The 20,120-nt window shown below is 37.6% G+C and overlaps 1 protein-coding gene across 1 annotated transcript; it reads right to left on the bottom strand.

Annotated features, from left to right (window-relative positions):
* Positions 1-248: 248 nt before the first annotated feature.
* On the bottom strand, positions 249-19,962 carry EIF3E (eukaryotic translation initiation factor 3 subunit E). Its single transcript, XM_015856126.3, has 13 exons — positions 19,852-19,962; positions 18,038-18,152; positions 16,008-16,125; positions 13,027-13,069; positions 12,503-12,607; positions 11,162-11,287; positions 9,835-9,959; positions 9,107-9,233; positions 7,434-7,535; positions 6,470-6,579; positions 1,390-1,492; positions 1,047-1,181; positions 249-410 (listed from the first exon to the last, which is right to left on the bottom strand). Exons 1-13 carry the CDS (start codon positions 19,939-19,941, stop codon positions 372-374), a joined length of 1,338 nt encoding a protein of 445 aa, XP_015711612.2. The 5' UTR covers positions 19,942-19,962; the 3' UTR covers positions 249-371.
* Positions 19,963-20,120: the final 158 nt, after the last annotated feature.

Below are 20,120 nucleotides of genomic sequence, written 5' to 3'. Positions count from 1 at the left end.
AAAAATGCAACTTTCACAGAAGAGAATAGCTGTGTGTAAAATTCCCTGCTTATAAACACAGGTGGCTCTAAAAGCAGTAACATCCCTTGATACAAGGCAAGTACAAATGTAAGCAACATTTAAAGTCCTGCGTACTGTGATGTAAAATGCTCCAGAATACTATTATACTAACAAGCCCCAGTACAATATACCAATATACCAATATATAACAATACCAATCCACACAAATTAAGAGATAACACAGGTAGTTAAAAGTAGCCAATTTTATTCAAATAATTTTAAGATGAAACAATTGCCTTTTCAAAGGTACATACTTATCATGTGCTTTTTAGTCAAATGAAAATTGGTAACTTCCCCGCAAAAGAATTATGTCAATAGAATCCGGAGTCTTGAGTAGCCCAGTTAGGTGCCTAAAAACAAATAAAATAAACAACAGTCAAAAATACATGATATTCATCTCTTCTATGAAGTTTCACAGAACTTCCATCTAATAGAATCAACTTGCCAACTTCCCTATTTCACTGGTGGCTGACCAGCATATTTTCTAGTCCTAAGTCTTCAACACTGTTATTTTCCTTCTAGTAGTACTTACCCACAAATACTTCTATCACCAATGACACTGCAGGAGGAACAGTGACTCAAATCCCGCTATTATCAAAGAGCAGCAATGTGTGATAGAGAGGGCAATCTAACCCTGTGTTCCATATTCAGAATAGTTCAATTCACTCAGAAAAGGTATTAGCTATTTTCATATACATCACCTCCTCAAAAGGTGTTTTTGGATGGTGAGATGGACCATTTAAAGAAAGCACAATCAAATGACTGAAACAAATAATTAGGTATTCATTCTTTTTTCTGTTTTGTAGTAAGAAGGAATGAGAAGAAAACAAGAACCACTGTAAGAAATACATATTTGTCAGTTTAACCCTGGCACCAGAGCTAGAATTAAGTATGTCTGAGAAACAAAGGAATAGGTTAGAATTATACTTAAACATAATTCACATTCAAGAAGAAAAAATAAAATTCCGAAAAAACACAACACTAACCTCTGATCTACCACTCTGATTCAATTTCTTCTCAATGTTCATAGCCAACATTTGACTACGAAAAGACAGGCTTTTGGTCTTCTCAATCACTTGCTGATAAGGTGACACTGCATTGTTGCCCATAACTACATGGCCCTAAAACACAATAAAGATAAAGGAAATTTAACAGTCACTCAAAGTATACAAGCCTTTATTTTAATGCTCAGCTTTCAGAACTTCTACAAAAAGTTTTCTCTCACACAGAGAAAAAACAATATCAAAGCTCAGTAGAATTTGTAGGCAAAGGAAAACAAAGGCATTACTTCCACATAAGAATCACTTGGATCCATGCATGAAGTCTTACCAGCTTTGAATCCAGCTTCGCATCTAATCGTGCATTTCGGATTAGACTGACAATCCATCTTTCTGCTTCCTCAGGAGTCATATTTAGTTTATCTGCCAACATACTGGGAGATAACAGGCTTATCAAAAGATGAAATATGACCCCTCACATTGATAAATATACTCAGCCTGTAGAATATGCATTAAACCAATACACAAAACCTAGCACAGCACAAGGCTTGTCTTCAATATTTTCATGTCATCGGGAAGCCTACTTTCCTCCCGTTGAAATAATTTTAAAGCTTACATACAACCCTTATTCCCCCCCCCTTGTATTTTTCACCTCCTTAAAGAGGAAAAATCCTGTCAGTGCTTGGGATATTATGAATAAGAAATTCATTTCTTGAAGTACACACTTATTGCATATCTTATCTTACACTTGTATCTTCATATATTCCTATTAAATCTTGCCTACATGAAAATTCCTTGGAAAGATTTCTGTTATGTATTCTCACCACAACATAAAACAGCATTTTCTTACTATAAGGGAGAAACTGAATTCCTTTTACTCTTCTTTAAACCCAGATGGCAGTCAGTCACATTATAAGAGTAAGTAGTCCAGTAACACTGTTAGACTGTTATACAACTACCAATGAACCTCACTCTGAAGTTCCAGAAACAAGTGCCACAAAAACACCCAGCCTGGTACAGAAGATTCAACACATTCATCATGCATTCAATGTAGATACACTCCTGCATCCTGCCATTTCAAAGATGACTAGGAGACGAGGAGAACAGAGAAAGGAAAATTCTTAATGAAAGATGCACTCTTATCCAGAAATAATTCCCTCTGAAGGTGTTTTCTGTGGCTTTGCAGCCAACTCCTTCAGCTTCCTGCTGGCATTTGGCTCCTAGAGTTTATTTGTAATGCTTATTCTTCCATCAGCTTCTAGACTGCGTTGACAAACATGAGGTAAGGGCTTCAGAGATCACCCAAACCCAGCTAGTAACGCTGGAGTTGCACAAGAGGTCAATTTCTCACTGGTTTACAAGAACTTGCTTAAACATTTTTCTGAACCCAAAAGCAATTTTCATTTTATCCTAATTACTGCTCTATCAATTATTAGTCAGTCCATGTAGCTAGACTACCTACTGAGTTTTCTTTATATGGTCTCTCCTTTTACATGCCCTTATCTCTCAACTTTCTTCCAATTTCATTACTGTCACAGATGAATATGAATTGAGGCAAGGAGAAAAATCAAAGTAACTTTAATACTGACCTCAGTCAGTAAAATAACAAATACACAATAAGGTACCTGGAATTTCATGAAGAAAAGGAAAGTTCATGAAGAAAAGGAAAGTAAAATCCAAAAACAGTTGCTACGATTCTGTCTGAATTTTCAGACAGAATAATCTGTAGTACGCTCAAAACTTAGAATTATGGTAGACAAAGCAAGAAAACAGATGACATCACAAATGTAAAATTTGTGTCGAATTATTTAAGTATTTAAGCAGCAAGTGACATTGAAATTTCAGCAGGAAGAAGCTACTTTTTTCTTCTTTTTAAAGTCTTTGAATTTGTGATATTAAGCATTTGACTCTAAATTGAAAGAATATGAGAAGAGTGCAAAGCCAGGGGAATTCTCATTTCTGTTAGAGGTATTTTATTAGAATCCTAATAATAGCCCCGCCACTACTAATAACTCCTCCAGATGACCGCATTAAGCAGCCTTCGCCACTACTTCATGGACTGAGTTACCTACCTTTGTGATTTAGCTATGGACACTCCAACTTTGGAGATAAATAAGAATCAACTAGGCAAGGACTTGGGTAGCATAACAGGAGATGGCTCCTGCTCTGAGTTGAATCAAGTCTGTGCACTCAAATACAAGTGACTTCCAGTGGTCACTTCTAAGCCACAGCACCCAAATTTTGCTTTTTCCTTTTATTTACAGTTCCTCTGTGCTGGACTGGGTGTAGATGCAGCATAGGCATAGAAGGAAGAGTTATTCCAGAACAGAAATTATTTCTTGCTTCATATCTTCTAGAAGAATTGTACCTTTCTCAAGAGCCAATGAAGATAAGTTTTATTAACCAAGTAGTCTTCATTAGCATGTAAGTTTGTACAAGAAACTAAACCAACCATTCCTAGTTCCCACTTGTGGGAGACTGCAGTGACAACTATGATCAAAACCAGACTGAAAACTAGATTCTTCTAAGAAAGTTAAGATGCACCCAAAGAATAAAGTGTGTTTTAACTACTATGATGGGTTTAAGCCTAGTTTACTCAAATTTTAACTCATTTGAAACAGAACACATGGAACATGGATGCCAGCACATTCCTGAGCAACACATTTTTCTCTGTAGACCCATCATCTTACACCCACTATTTGCTAAAATAAGCACAGCCCTAGGAAGTTCTTCAACTCTCAAGATGTCTTCTCAGAAGGAATATATATCCTCTCCACTCACATACTACTAGTCTTGAAGAGACCATCAAGAGCTGTGAAGTGCCTTATCCATGTCTGTATTTTACACATCAAGTCTATCTCTGAAAAAACTGAGCTTGTATGTTAAAAAAAAAATTATATAGACAAGCATATAGCACACCTCTGTACAATTTCTGTACAGGTATTTTCCTCCTCCAACATGCACTTGGAATCTTCAAAGTTACATAACGGAAGAGACAGAGGGCAAAGAGATAAGAAATCTTATCTGAACTTCAAAATTTAAATTGCCTCAAGACTTTTATTATAAAATAATCAGTAACAGAACAACCATTTCGGTGAAATTAAGTATTATTATCAGCATTAGAAAACCTTAAGACTTTACCAAACCTTTCAGGCTGAAGATGACCCAATTTCAGTATTTGCAACAATTAGGCTCCAGTTTAGAGTCCTCTGACAGGCCAGACTGAAGCAGCTACCACCAACTTAAAACACCTGGATGCACAGTGCTGAGGAGATACTGGTCTGGCAAAGTAACACAGCCAGAAAGCATTTTCAATCCTTCCAAACTAAGCACAATGAAGACTTATTCTACCTATAACTACGTTACAAACAACATTCTTCTACAGTGCATTATTAAATATGCATGTATTCAGTACTCCTGGCTACCGTATCATGCTACAGGTTGTGTAAAAAAAAATGCTCTCCAGATTATTTCCACCCCTTTGTCTCATAAGGAGTCTCACTTATCTGGTTCATGCTGGAAGAACTATTAAAGTTTTCATCTGCATAAACAGAAAGGTTACTGAACTTACAGTCCCACATATAAATAGACCTGTTGTGTTCAGTGCACTGAAAAGATTCAGCAGAGAAATAAGGCATCTTCAATTAAATACAGGCATATCAAACTAATCAAACCATATTTTGAAATAATTTAATCCATTACCCACAGCTAAACATGGTATTTTAAACAGCAAACTAATTACAGAATGATTTAGCACTGATAAATTTACTATTACAACTGATAAGGAAACTATGCCCTCTGGAAAAAAATATCAACTGCCTAACAGATGTAGTAAGAAAATCAAATAAGCCACCTATTTTATATTTAATATAAAGAACAACAGATTTCTACTCATTATTTTTATGGTTTTTTTTCCCTGAATAATTCAGTAATTCCTCATCAAGGCACTGTGATACAACCAATTAGTTTTCAGCTTCAGGAATAGCAGTTGAAATTGCTCATGGAGAGAAATACAAGAACTCTGCTCAGCCACACTTTAATAAAAGCATTTTGACAGGCCAATTCCTTTAAACCAAGCCTAGAATATACCAAGAAATACTTATACATCCCACTGAAGCCCAAATCAAGTAACTGTTACAACTCCTGCGGAAGTTTAAGGCCTGAGTCCACCCTTGATTTCATTAGGTCACAGTGTTTAAAATCTCCTTAGTGATGATTGATTCCACATGGAATCACTAGAAATACTATGTCAGCAATGTCCACACCTAACTCAGTTTATCACTTTCCTCAGAACACATCATTGCAATTATGGAATAAAGATTCCACTACCTCTATTTCCAAACCATACAATGAGAACAAACTAAAATATTTTGTCATTTGTGGTACAAAACTCTATGAGCCATAAAGCAATAAATGCTTTATGGATAACATATCATATAACTTGAAGCAAAAATAGCAAGCTTTTATATGATTAATCATCTGATTTATTTCAACAGAGACAACTGCAATGCATTCAAATGCATCTTCTAGGCTCTCTACTCATCCCTTCCATGGTCTGATGTCTAATAAACTTTTAAGAATGAAATTTAGCCCTTAGTTTAAGCTTTTCTCTGTAAACATCTAACTTCATTAAGAACTTCCACCTTCACAGTACAAAGAATCATTCGCAGAAGATAGCATTACCCTATGTAGTCTTAGGACCAGAGGGAATGGTTTCAAGCTATGGCACAGGGGAGATTCAGGCTGGACATTAGGAAGTATTACTTCTTAGAAAGGGTGGTCAGGCACTGGAATGAACTGCCCAGGGAGGTGGTGGAGTCACCAACCCTGGGGGTGTTCAAGGAAAGACTTCTTAGCTTCTACAACAAATGTACTGGAACCCATTCCACTGAAAAGCCTCCTTTTAGAATATTATTTCAAGTAAGTAGCAGACATCTTTGCTAATATCATTGCCTTATAGCTGGATCATCCCAGTAGTGCACAGGAAACAAGATTAAAAAAAAGCAATAAAACTCCAATCACTTTCAAGACACATACAGTTAAGACATAATTGGTTGACACACCTATGTTTAACTAAACAGTTACCATATTCACAACAATTTACTTAATATTAATCATTCTGTATCAATGTGTGCAGAAATGAACACTTTGTTGGATGGGGAGGGGAGAAGGATAAAGACAAGCTGTGTTAAATTTCATTAAAACTACACAGCTTTAAAATACAACTGCTGTAATTAAAACACATCACTTTAGAGCTATAAATCTAGATAGCCAACAACCTAATTAGGACTTAAGTTAAAGAAAAAAAATCATTATATCTGATGATTGAACATTTTTACTACAAAAGTTTATGCAGTTTCTCAGTCTCACTTGCAATTGATTTTTCTGTGCAGTCATATAAGTTATCTTACCCAATGCTGATGCACTGATGGATGCGACAGAAAGTCTCAAATATAAAGAGACGAGCATTCTCAATGAAGTCCTCAAGGCATGCAACTAAGAAGAAATCATTCACAAGTACCTGCAAGTATAATGAGAAGAGGAACAATGAAAGCGAACATGGAAAGAGGTTTTTTTTGTCACTCGTCTTACTTATTGATGGAATACACAATCTACTAGAAACTGTTCTCATTATAATCCATGATGGCTAAAAAGCTTGCATTTAAAATGACTTCTCATGGATCTGCAGATTGCTAAATTAACATTATACACTAACCTGATAACTGATGTTATACTCAAAAAGAACATGGTCTCTCTCAAACCTACACTGAAGACACCCCCCACAGTAATGCATAAAACCAAACTACTCTCCTCTTACTTTAAGAGTCTTTTCTCATTCTGTCTTATCAGTCCAAGCCAGCTTCATTAGCTGTTCACGTTAAGTTCAGATTAAAGGACCATCAGCCCTTAACAGTGAATAGAATTACTAACCTTATCTAATAAGGTAACCAGTATCAGTGAAAAGAGTCAAAACTGAGATTAAGAATTGGCAATGGTTTGCAGCTGTGAGAAGCATTAACTTTTACACTAGTCAGCCCAAGCACTGTTTATCTTTAACTAAACTCATTTTACAAGAACATACACTTACCTATCCTGATTTCACAATGTTTTTCAATGTCACCATCCCAGAGTGCAAAACTTCTCAGAACAGAAGGCAAAGCCACCCTTTTCTTCAAACTAACACTAACTGAGAAGCTGAAGCTCAGCCAGAAGCACAATTTCTTCTTCACTTTTTGTTCAAGGAGCTGACTAAATATAATTTTAAGGCTAACAAAAAAACTGGCAATGGAATTTGAGTTCAAGTAAGTTAGCTGGCTCTCAAGAGTTTTATAGAGATCTGTAAAAATAAGAATAAAATAGAATTCTAGTGCTTACTGTTTCACACTCCCTCAGCTTCTTCTGTGCACCATCAAAATCAAAATTTACATACAGGCATTCCACAAATTCTGTGATAGGGTCCCTGTAAGTGTAGGACTCCTGTCAAAATAAAAAACACAGCATCAGGAATCACTGCAACAAGTTCACCTAACTTATTGAACAGATTGAACTACATAGTTCAATCAGTTAGATACTGGAAAAGTGTCTACATATTCCTCTTTTACAAGCCACATAATCTTATTTTTGTTTAAAGTCTCACTAAATAACCACAAATGCACTTTCACTCCTAGCACTGCAACATTCAGATTAAGAAAGTGTCCATGATTCTTAGCCATTGTCTAACAAGCACTTTAGTTTTTTGTTTTTTAGCATACAGTAAGAACAGATATTCTTTTTAAATTCCAATTTCAAAAACAAGTCCAAATACTTGATACTTGAAACTAAGTTATCATTTGACTTCTTCTTCATCTGACAAACAAGGCAAAGCTTATACATACAGTGCTACTCCCCTGATATAAAGCACTTCATTTTGATATTACACAAGTCACTCAACTTAATCATAAGGTAGAAACAACAATTAACACTCACGGATGTGTATATAGTAAGATACATGGCATGTCTCTAACATACATTTTATGACAGCTAAACTCAATCTATTATCATCAGCTTTAGCATTTATAAAAAGACCAGCAGATTCAAGAAGTTACTAAGAAGGCTTTTTCAGTTGTTAAGTCAAAAATACTTTTCCTTATCAGAACTGTATTTATAAACTCATTATTTAGGTTCAAGATTTAGTTTCACACACCACTGTACTCCATCAAATAATTACTGCTCATTATGTGAATGAGCTTAGATAGTGTTTTCAGTTTAATAGAGATGAATAACCAACTGCCTGCCTATCAGCTCAACACTTGCAGAATCTTCATGTCTTAATGTTTAGAGAATGGACTGACTTGCCTCTTAGCATCAGCCTGCCACAACACTGGACAAACCACTTTATTCAATGCTTCATTTTGCCCCCTCCCAACAAGTTACCCTGTGTGAACAACTTGCAGATCTATAAAATTTAACATTACAGAGTTTGATATTAGTCATCTGCTCTGTATGTTTCATATCACATATATATCACTTCATTAAACATATAAACTAGTATAGTATTACTAGTGTTTAAAGGTTAACTGCTTATACACAAGTTGCATGCTGATTTCAGAATGAAGTCTTTGCAATAAACCCACTGATCTCTACTAAGCAGCTTGCTCCTTTTGTTACTCTCCACTAAGATTCTACGACCACTCATATCTGCAAGAACAGAAGCATCTAAGAAGGGTATGCAAATTTGAACATAAACCAGTATACACAGATCAGTTCTGAAATGCAAGCAGTATCTTTTGTATAAAGCAATTCCTTGTTGTGATGGCTGAAAAAAGCAAAAAATCTAGACTATGATTCAAAACCATTTTGAGCATCTTGCTGAATTCTCTGCACTTAGTCTTACAAAGGAGAGGGAAAGTAAAACTTAATGGTGCACATTCTACTTCTCAATGAATGATGTCAAGAGGAAAAAGAAAACAGCACTGAATGTGTGAGTAGTCCCGGAACAAGCACATTAGAAGAAAGTTACACAGTTTCAGTGAAAAGGAACAGGAACTACTAGAGCTTTCTGTTCTTACCTGCTGAATAACCTTGACTAGATCCTTCAGCACTTGTCTCCGCTTCCGAACATCCTTGTTTGTTATGACTGCAGTAGTGAGATATCGGAGGATATGAGGGCACATTGTCTGAATTGCATTGAGATACCTAAAGAAAAATCACAAAGTTCAGATACAGTTTTCCATCAAAATCTCATTTGTGATAGACAGCTCAAATTTTTTTGCTATATGCTAGCAGTGTGCATTTAGTCAAATAAAAGAATGATTTACATTTGTTAACATTGGTGATCATTTGCAGGGGCAGGGGAAGAGAGACAAGACATCAGTGTACTGGGTAGTAAAGAAAGGGTTGTTAGCACTGCAGAAGAACAGCCCTCATACTACTGATAATTATTTTCAAAAGCATCTTAACTACATCAAGTACATAAGTCAAAGGGGCATCATCTTTCCCTACCGCCCAAAAAGGTGCAGCAGGAATCTGGTATCTATGGTTATTCCTTTCCCAGAACACCAGGAAAAAAAATAGCCAGATCTTACTGTTCTACTACCAGGCTCCCTGAAAAAGAACAAATTATACACCTCCCGCTTCCTCCCCTTCACCCCCCAAAAAAATGGGCTTGGAAAACAAAAAGCATAATTACAACTGAGACAGCTTCAGGCCGTGGACTCCAAATGTTGGGTAAGACTGCACAGTCATCTTTCTTTAGTGTCTCAAAAAACCCCAGCAATAACAGTACAGCACAACTTACTGTGGTTGATAGAGAAAGAGATCAATGATATTGTCTCTCCCTTTAGGATGATTAAAGAACACAAATAAAGACCAGTGGATGAGCCATGTTCTTTGCTGAAGAGACTGCAGTGGAGAGCTGACTGACTGAAAAAACAAAATACAACAGTGGTTTAAACAGAGGTACTAAGATTTCAACTCTTAAAACATCACCTTAGTAATGTAAAGTTACTACTTCCTTTTTTGATCCTGAATTGTTTCTAGGTCTCTTCTACCTTTCTAGTTTATCCTCTTTTCTAAAGCATCACAAGAATGCTTGCCGCAGACTTTTCCCAGTGACGAAGCACCACAGAATAGGAACGTAACCTTCATTTAAACCAACTGATACGGCACAAATAAGGATTCAGCTCTACACGTTGCTGGACTTGCTCCAAATTTAACAGCAATATCTTATGAATGAATGGATATAACTAATAATCACTCATGGGACCATGACAGCTAGCTACTACAATTCTACCCAAAAAGCCATGGGAGTTTAACAACCACATCAAATTTCAGAGTCTATTACAGCCATATAGATTCATAAAGGTCAGAAAAATTTCCAAACACTCATTAACATTACTTATCTGCCACACAAGATAAAGAACAATTCTGGAGAGGAGGAAAAAAAATATCAAAGCTCCTATCAAGATTCTGGTTTAGAAGAATAAAATACCAAGTTATTTCATATGTGGTCAGTGAAGCCCAACAAGCAGATAGGAAGATAAGTTCTTAGTCATGTCACCTGCTTTAAATTAGTACTGCAGTCCCATTCTTTCACTTCATGTTCATGGTGCCCACCTAAACTCTCACTGCCACATGGTAAGAAAGTTAAACCAACTGAAGCCTGTTTCCAGTAAAAAAGTTTCCCTGCATTTCTTTTACTAAAAATATTGTTTTCCTTAAGGTAGAGTATAGTTTAGATGAATAAATCTACTTCCTTGCATTAAAGTAACAGCTTAACTCCCTGAAATTTAAGTAGCAGTTTCTTTCAAGGACACCATGCTCTCGAATACTCTCATATACATCCTTGAGGCAGGTTTGGTTTACTGGAAATACCTTGAAAGCTCTTTTTTTCCTGAAGTGATAAAAGAAAAACAAGTGATTTAAAAAGAAAGCTCTCATATTCCTTCACCTTCTCCTTTTCAGCATCCTTTTGCTTTCTCACCATCACTCAAGGAATGCACAACTGTCTCTAATGAAGCATGGCAAACAGCTCTTAACGAGATTCCAAGTAATTCATAACAAAAATTTGAAAACTAATAAACTCTAACCTCTCACCTCACTAACATGACCAAGATTGTACTTACATTATTATCTATTGTCTCCTTCAATCTTGTGAGATCTTCCATGGCTGCATCCCAATTCTGCATGAGAATTTCAGATGCCAGCTTCCCCCACAGTGAACTCAGAGCATTTCTGTCTGTTGCTGGGACCTATTTTAACAACAGCAGAGTTATACACTTTCTTTTTATTATAAACTTATTAAAAGAGAAAAATATTACCAAAAATATTTTTCTTTAAGAATATCAAAACCTCATGATTCTCGTAGATGTATTTCTTACAGCAATTTACATACATAAATAAAAACAACAGAAAACTTCTAGAGTAGAAACTAGAAAATCCTGAAAGACAAAGCTCCCTGCTGCTGCAGTTCAACAAAAATTAATAATTAAATGGCAGAGCATCAGATGACACAGTTCCAGGTTTTTCATATCATGAAAGAACACTTCTGAACCACTGGAACAAACCCCTTAGAAAGCTGGTTCCCAAAGAACTTGTGACAGCAAGTATCAGATCATAAGAACTAACACTCTTAAGCTCTTTCTACTAATGCTGCAACAAACATACTTCTTATAGAAATGCTCAGACCAACTCTAATTTTTCAGTAACAAGTCTGTTTCCTAGAAGGATAGTTCTGAGGTGAAGCTGTGTTAGATTACACAGGACTGGGTTATGCTGGGTCATTCAGTGTCAAATTCTATTCACAGACCAGTTACAATAGTTCCTTCATAGGTTGTCATCACAAAATTTAGAAAAAAATGCATTTTCATAGTTAGTAAATAAGATACATTAAAACTATTAGCATCACAAAAACAGTACTCGTTTCAAAATTAATTATTTGACATAAGAGAATAATGCTAAACCTAGAAACAAAGCACTAAGAATTAAGGATATCTGCCCACAAATCTTCAGTAACTAACCTACTTCCTCCCTCAGCCCATGAAACACACACAACACGAAATTATACAGAACAATTCAGCCTTATTGTCAACATTTAGATGAATACCTCAATTCACTGTCACTCTCAACTCCATTTTCATTAAGACCTAATTTCAAAGTTACTTTACGAATTACATTCAATTTTAAAAAGTTTTTGCTACTTACTCTAGCAACATTTCACAAAGTTTAGGATAATTTTCATTAAATCACAGAATGGCATGGGTACAAAGCAACCTTAAAGCCAACCCAGTTCCAACTCTGCTGCCATTAGCAAAGTTACCACCCACCAGATCAGGCTGCCCAGGGCTCCATCCAAACTGGCTTTTAATGCTTCCAAGGATGGAGCATCCCCCCATTCTCAGGGCAAACAGTACCAATGCCTCACCACTCTCAGAGTAAACAATTCAGACAACACACCCAGGACTTACCAGAACCCTGAAGAAGTACAGGTATTCTGCAGCTCCAGAGTAATTGCCACATTCATACTGGAATTTCGCATACCTGTAGAGCGTATCTAGGTACTCCTGTCTAAACTGAAAAGAAAGAAATAAAATGTTTTCCTCACTAGGAAAAAAGAAATGTTTCTACAAGCCCCTTTTAATAGTAGCTCTAGAAAACCTTTTATAGTAACCCTTACTATCTTTGAAAGTTATTGTAAACAGGAGGTACTACGCAAAACTACTTTAACCCACTATCACTGAATTAGTGATCGTGCTGGGGGAAAAGCACTTGAAACTCCACTTTACCAAATAAGGCACAATCTAGTTACAAACGTACACACTCGAAGACATTCAGATGGGCAGAATTTCTATTACTGAAGTATTCTACAAGTACAATCAAACAAGACAGGCCATATCACCAGTGTATAGCTATTCAGTTGTTGACTGTGGGGGAAGTAGAGTGGAGATGTTTAGGACTGAGTTCCAACAGATATAGCAATTAGAACACTTACACCATGTTTCTCAGCTAAGTAGTCAAACAGCATCCGACCATCCCTAAAACAAAAAGATAAAAATGGATGTTTTCACAAAACAAACTGATTGCCACCACGCACACACAGCAGCCTTCAACCTTTAGAATTACTTACTGTTAATTTAGAACGATACTTCTCTAGAGACTGGACAAATGTAACTGCAATAGTAGCGAAGCAACTTTTCCTAGCATTACGGAAGTTTCATTGTGTGTTAAAATTAACACGGTTTAAAATGAGCACTACCAGCAAAATCAACTAGGATGAAGAAAAAGTAGATTACTTTCAATTTGACAGCATCCTCAACTTTCAGTATGAAAATTCAATTCTGATTTAGAGCTCTTCTCACCCCTGTTCTAATCCCATAGCAAATAATGTAGCCAAGCAGTTAGGAGTTAATAAGAGACAAGGGGGGGAAAAAAAAAATCAAGCCAAACAGTTAGAAAGGAATTCTTCTGCCACTGTTAACACTGGGAAACAAGTAAGCAAACCTGTAGCACAGACAATCATCTGCAGGACAAAATTATTTAGAACTTACCAAAAGCACAAATATAAACATCTACGTACAAACACATTTCTGAACCTCTTTTTATTTAGCATACATAATAAAAACAACCACTGTTATTATGATGAAAGTTCAAGCCTCCTGTATGCAAGAACAGGTTTCCCTACAAACAGTTTTTTATTAACGACCACTGGATTTTAGACACCTGTGATATTGTTAAGCAGTTCATTTTATTAATAGCTTTTTCATCTAGTATTTCCAAAGGTTCCTGATCAGCTCCTGTGAAACTTCAGTGTGCCTGCTTTTCATCTGGTGATGTACTGCAATTACCTGGCTACAAGCTGAATTCATACACATAGTTCCTAGTTGGCAATATATTTAACTGTCTTCTGTATTAGTAAAGGTGGTTCATATAATCAAAGTACTGAAAGAATGTTGCATTTTCTCTTTCAGTTTCCCCATACCTGTAGGTACCCTCTACTTTATTTCTTCTGAGAGCTCTTATTTCAATGGTGCAGGACAGACACACAGACTCAAGCCTAGTTCTCCTGAATAGCCACATAACTGGCATCTGATACAGTTACATCATATTTCATAAAACTAAATCCTTCCTTGTAAGCTAAGAATTGCAGTCCTCAGTATGGCTTGCACAAGCAATGAAAGAACATCATCAGTGTCTTCCAATGGAAGATTCTGCAAGGATGAGGGATATTGACTATTTCTCTAACACTTGTAAAGCTCTCATGTCTTTCTCCAACAGCTACACAAAATATATAAACACAGAACATCCCACATTCTAAAGCCTTTTTTACACATCAATTTTTGCTATTGCTGTTTGGGACACTACAGTCTGGGAAATGTTCTGATTCAAACTCAGAGCTTCATATCTCATCTTTTAATAAGTCACCATTAGAAATTCACAGAAACCAAAGACTCTGAAGTTGACACTTATCTGCACAGAATTTAATAGTGTTCTTCAGACAGACACCTTGCAGTCCAATCAAACCCACGACAGCCAATGATCTGGACCAGAACTTTCATCAGAAAGCTCGTAATCCTGAGTAGCACAAACTATTCTGACATGCATATCCACAGAGATCAGGTAGAGTTTACTTATCCTGACAATGCTTTTGTCAGCAGAAGCTTAAGTACTTTCTGACTGTATCAGAGTAGAAAAATAGAAGCTTTTTCCTGAAGCAGTGGAAAGCTCACTAACTTCATTATTTTTAAATGAAATCCTGTTTCATGTGTGCGCTGAGACCCAATGCATTGCATCTCACCACTTCTGCATTGATGAAGATTAAATCAGATTAAGATCCTGGAAACAACACGCTGAGTAGAGAAAATGTGCACTGTTCACCTGCATGGGCCAAAAGGGGAGACTAGACTTCACAGCAATTTGGGTGAGGATGGGAATAGAAGAAAAAGGATGGTAATCTGCAGTAAAGTTTCACACTCACTTACTTCAGCTAACCATTTTCTTTGGGAAAACTTCTCAGGAAAATCTCAGGCTGTGCATTTCATGTTTTTCTAAGAAAATTAAAGAATCAATACAATGTTTCATGGCAAGAGATGCACTCAGCTCACTGACAACAGATCTAAGCACTGGCTTCACTATCAAATTCAAGCTGAGTCTTAGATGCTCCATCAATGTGGTATGCTATTCTAACCTTAGAGTAGCAAACTCAGTGAAGGATCTGATGAGCTTTACACACAAGGGTTAGACACACAACAGTAAAACAATGGCTCTGACATCAAGACAGCCAGCAGTAGCTTCCACTACACAAATACCACCCAACTTTCTGTTAAAGTCATGCAGTTATTTTCTCAACTACTGAATCTTTTCCCACTGGGATTAATTAAACTTCAACCATAAAAACCATAGTCCTTAGAGGCAGTGCTTAGACACTCGTTCTACTTTTACTATTCTCAGAAGCAATTAAGAAATTGGACATTCCTAGCACAATCTCACAACAAGTTGGCCTGTCCAAGGCAGGGAATGGAGAGAATGGACAATTATGCTTGAAAGAAACAGACTACAACACCAGAAGTATGTTCATATATTAAGCCTCTCAAAATGGGAAAGACAGCAATCTACAGCTTTTTTGAGGAAGGCAGATAAAAGAGGATATTTGATCTACTATGAAAGAGGAATTTGAGTGTTTTCAAACTGTATTTCACCTCCAAAAAACCCAGGCCATACTGAATAATACCTGGCACTTGTCCATACTTGATTCTGCTGAACATTAGTTGAGGAGATGATTTTTGTACAACAGGTAAAAGCAATAAGGAGAGTAAACTGCATATAGCAACTTCAACCACCTCATCACAAAAATTACTCACACCAACTGAAGTAAAAACACCTTTTTCCTTGCAGTTGCTACACAGACAGCACCCCTACCATCAACACCTAAGAGATACCATCAAGCCCTCATGAGAAAAATAGATTAAAATGTACCTAGTAGACTGCATTTGCCTTGTTGTCTCTGGATCCTCAAACATCTTGACAATAGGTTCGGTTTCAGCTTGAAGCTGTTTCAGCTGCGCAACAACAGTTGTTCTCTTCTCACGCAAAGCTACAAGAAATAACAATAAAATAAACATCCCACATAAAGATTCAGCTTTTGCAGAAACTAACCTGTAATCACATGGTGCTGACAGCACATTTAAATAGGAATTGCAAGAAAGCCTATCTAGCTTGTCCTTTCAAGGAAGTCACAAAACCAGAAGTACCCAAGAACTCATTAGCTTAACAAGAAGTCTCTACCATATGGTTTCTTTCATACCACGTACAGTTCTAATCAAACCACCCAAGACCAGGTGTCTAAAACAGCCTTGACTCAAGCTAAGGCATGCCTAGGCTTCCACTAAAGGAGAAGCACCTTTTTAAGGTAACTTGGCTCAATCCAAATAAACCTGAGGGGAAAAAAAAAAGTAACAAACCTAAGCTACGATACTACATAGATTTTCCTCTAACCAACCAGGTTTTAGAAGCACACTTTCAGTATATTCAACAACGTTACACAAGTGCATACTCAGAACCTTTTATGAGACATTATGAATAAACACAGTGGCCACCCAAGACTTCCAAGTGCAATAAAACCAATACTTAAAAGTTCAGCCCATGTGCTTAAAAAAAAATAGACAATAACACCTCAGAACTGGAAATACAAGTCAAGAAACGTATGGATCTGAGAAAGACAACCCAAGACCAAATCACAGGAGATAACAGAACCCAGGAAGGCACTGGAGAGGGTCACACACCAGGGTACAGAGCATTATGGTGAGTCTGTTTGACTTTTCTTTCGTGATTTCTCTTGTAGAGGATGTTCAAAGTGGATAACACCATTATAGTGACCCAACCTAAACCTAAGAGTGACTTGCCTGACAGGAAGTATTCCAGTAAGGAGACATTACCTCCAACTTCAGAAGAATCTCGATTTTTAAAGGAGAAACAGATGAAAAAAACAAAAACATTCAGTTAACTCACTAACAAATGTTTTTCCTTCCCCTGTGACATTTCCTGGCTGCATAATCATAAGGTGACTGTGGAAGGCAAGACATCTCTAAGTATAATATCAGTGTACTTGTGCTACAGTAAGGTCTTTTAACAGCCCTGAATTGACCTGATGTTTGTACCCAACAAAAACTGAAAGGTGAAGCTATTGTTGTAGCTGTTCCTTGAATGAGAGAAGCAAAAACCTCTCATAACCTCATAACTGGTACTATCAGCCCCAAACCAGCATTGCATGTACACCTACAAATGATAGCTAATGCTAATGAAACATTTGATCTAAACGTTAAATCCAACATCTGTAAATCTTAACAGTTCTGTTTATTTCAAACAGGGCTGTGAGTCTGTAGTTTAAAGAACATGGAATTAATAAGACTCACAGGCAAAACAGCTGGAACCTGTACCCAAATAAGCAAAAACACCTGAATCTCTTCCTTCTAAGCTGCAGACAAGGCAAGCTGTAAATCCACTGCAGTTTAGAAAAAGGTGAACAACTCCATAAGATGAAATAAAATGCGTAAACAGGGTAAAGTGTATACACGGAGAAAAGCAACGAGAATAAAAAAAACCACCATAATAAAGATACAATGAAGAAATAAAGGAAAAATGAGCACGAATAATGTAAGCTAAAAGTTAGTGATCTTATTTTTCTCCTCCCCAGGGTTCCATGCAGGAAGACAGACATTTTCTTCTTAAATGTTTTAAAATAACGCAGAAGATATTTTTCCTTATGACAAAACATTAAGCATTAGATTTCATATGTCTACAATGGTTTAATTTGGACTTTCTCCTTCTAGAAAAGCAGCATTTATCTGTAGACACACATGATTAAGACCAGGAGTAGGTAATATTCTGGTATTATGCATTCTTTCCTTAATGCCAAAGGAAAACAGTACTGAAGTTTGAGTGTCACATTAGAAGTACTACCAGCTATTACTACACATACACACTTCTTTATTAACTAAGCAACTTACCATGTGGAATTTCATCAGAATAAAGATTTTTGTACACATCCATAGCAAAATCCACCATGTTGGTATCACTGAGGAGATCCAACTTTCCTTGAAGTAGTTCTTTTTCATTGTATATCTGAAACAGAAATCATTAACAGGCTTATTTGAATACTGCTAAACACTTCCCAGTTCATATTATTCAATTACCTTTATTATTACAGTTCAATTTATGAATTAAGTTATTTTAAATGCCAACCTCACAGCTTTTCAAGATGTCTGACTGCTCTGTCAACTGGCATGGTTACCATACATGTCTCTGTTTTGCTAGTCCCAGTAAGACAGTGCTAATCTCCTGCTATTTATGAATGCAGGAACATCAAAAGAAGAGTCAGAAGACAAGTCACCTTCTTGTATGTGATCATTCCTAATGAAAGTAAATTAGTTACTTCGTGGGCCAAAGCAAATAATGATTTACTCACGCAGAAAAGGGAGAGAAACCAAAATGAAAAATCTGACCAAGATTAAAAACAAACAAACCAGAAATCATAGAATCTCAGAATGACCCGGGTTGGAAGGGACCTCAAGGATCATGTAGCTCCAACCCCCCTGCCTGGCAGGGCCACCAAACATACACCTTGACTAGATCAGGTTGTCCAGGGCCCTGTCCAACCTGATCTTGAACACCTCCAAGGACGGGGCATCCACACACTCCCTGGGCAGCCTGTTCCAGAAGACACACCTGTTCTGGCCCCAGAACTTAAGGAAGCAGAACTCTGAGGGAAAGTTCAGTGAATACTCTGCACAGGACAGCATTCTGAGTAGCATAGACTCATGATACTCAATGTTAATCTTAGAAAAGATGCTCAGGATAAAACTTGAGTTGTAGCACAGCATAATCTAAAAATAATGCCTACAGATTAAGGAAGCTTCATCGAGCTTGTGTAGTTGGTTCATTTTCTTTACGTCTGTTAGGTACTTCTTAAAGGTGCTTGTAATAATTGAGCTGTGCATTATGAACGTTAGATCTTTAAGATTCAGCTGAGGATGTACCAGAAAACTCAAACATGCATCTGTACAAAGGCTGTGCTACAACTCACAGCATCATGATATTTCGCACATAAAACCTAAGAAAGTTTAGTTCAACTTGGAACTGAACAGTTCTCAAGGTAACACACTATAAGAATGGCTCTGCTTAACCTGAACTAGTTCACAAATGCCAAAACATAAAAAAACACCCTGAAGATGACTGTTACCAACCCAAACCCATGTCCTAGATGGAAGAACTTGGCAGGTCAGGTTGTCCCAACGCATTCATGCTTGTCTGGCTTATTTCTGGAACCTAAAATAGCAAACCCTTCAAATCCAAAGCTGGGCAGCCTTGTACATTTTATTTCCTTTTTAAATAGACGAACTAAGTACTTTAGGTAATTTCTGACTGATACAAGTTCAGCTTGAAGCACCCCTAGCACAATCAAGTCTCACACCGGGATCTAGCTTTACATACACAAAAACAGCGAGGAACGGGACAAGATGGGTCCTGCAGTTGGTTTAAGCACAGAAAGAAAACCAACAGCGGCAGCGTTTTAGCGGTGAGGCCGGTAAGTAACGCCGCCCACACCGAGGGCCCCACGGCCCAGCGCCGCTGACAGCCGCGGTGGAGGCCGAAACACCGAGGCCCTGCTTCCTCCCCACGCAGGACCAGGCCGCACCCACAGGGCCGGGACGAGGTATAGAGGCACCGGAGGCAGCCGGGACGGGCACCAACACCATTCCCTGTCGCTAGTCCACTCCACAGCTCCAGAGCCGGCCCCCTCGCCCTCAGGGCACGCACGTACCTCCTTGACAGAGAGGAACTCCAGCAGCGGGAAGACCAGGTGCCGGTCCAAGAAGTGCGCGATCTTCGTGGTCAGGTCGTACTCCGCCATCTTGGTGCGGGAAGGAAAGAGGCGGAGCGAGCGGCGGCACGCGGGGAAGCGGGCGGTCACCGCCTCTATTAAGGGCTGTGCGCCTGCGTGCGCATTGCGCCTGCGCGGCACCGCCGGCTGTGACAGGGACGGGTCCATCCGGCGCATGCGCAGGAAGAATCTCACAGAATCACATAATG

Source organism: Coturnix japonica, chromosome 2 (genome assembly GCF_054131305.1).
Source record: "Coturnix japonica strain WE chromosome 2, WE-NBRP24, whole genome shotgun sequence".
NCBI classification, from domain to species: domain Eukaryota; kingdom Metazoa; phylum Chordata; class Aves; order Galliformes; family Phasianidae; genus Coturnix; species Coturnix japonica.
Note: the sequence above shows the minus strand (reverse complement) of the source record. Positions and strands in the feature narration are given on the sequence as shown.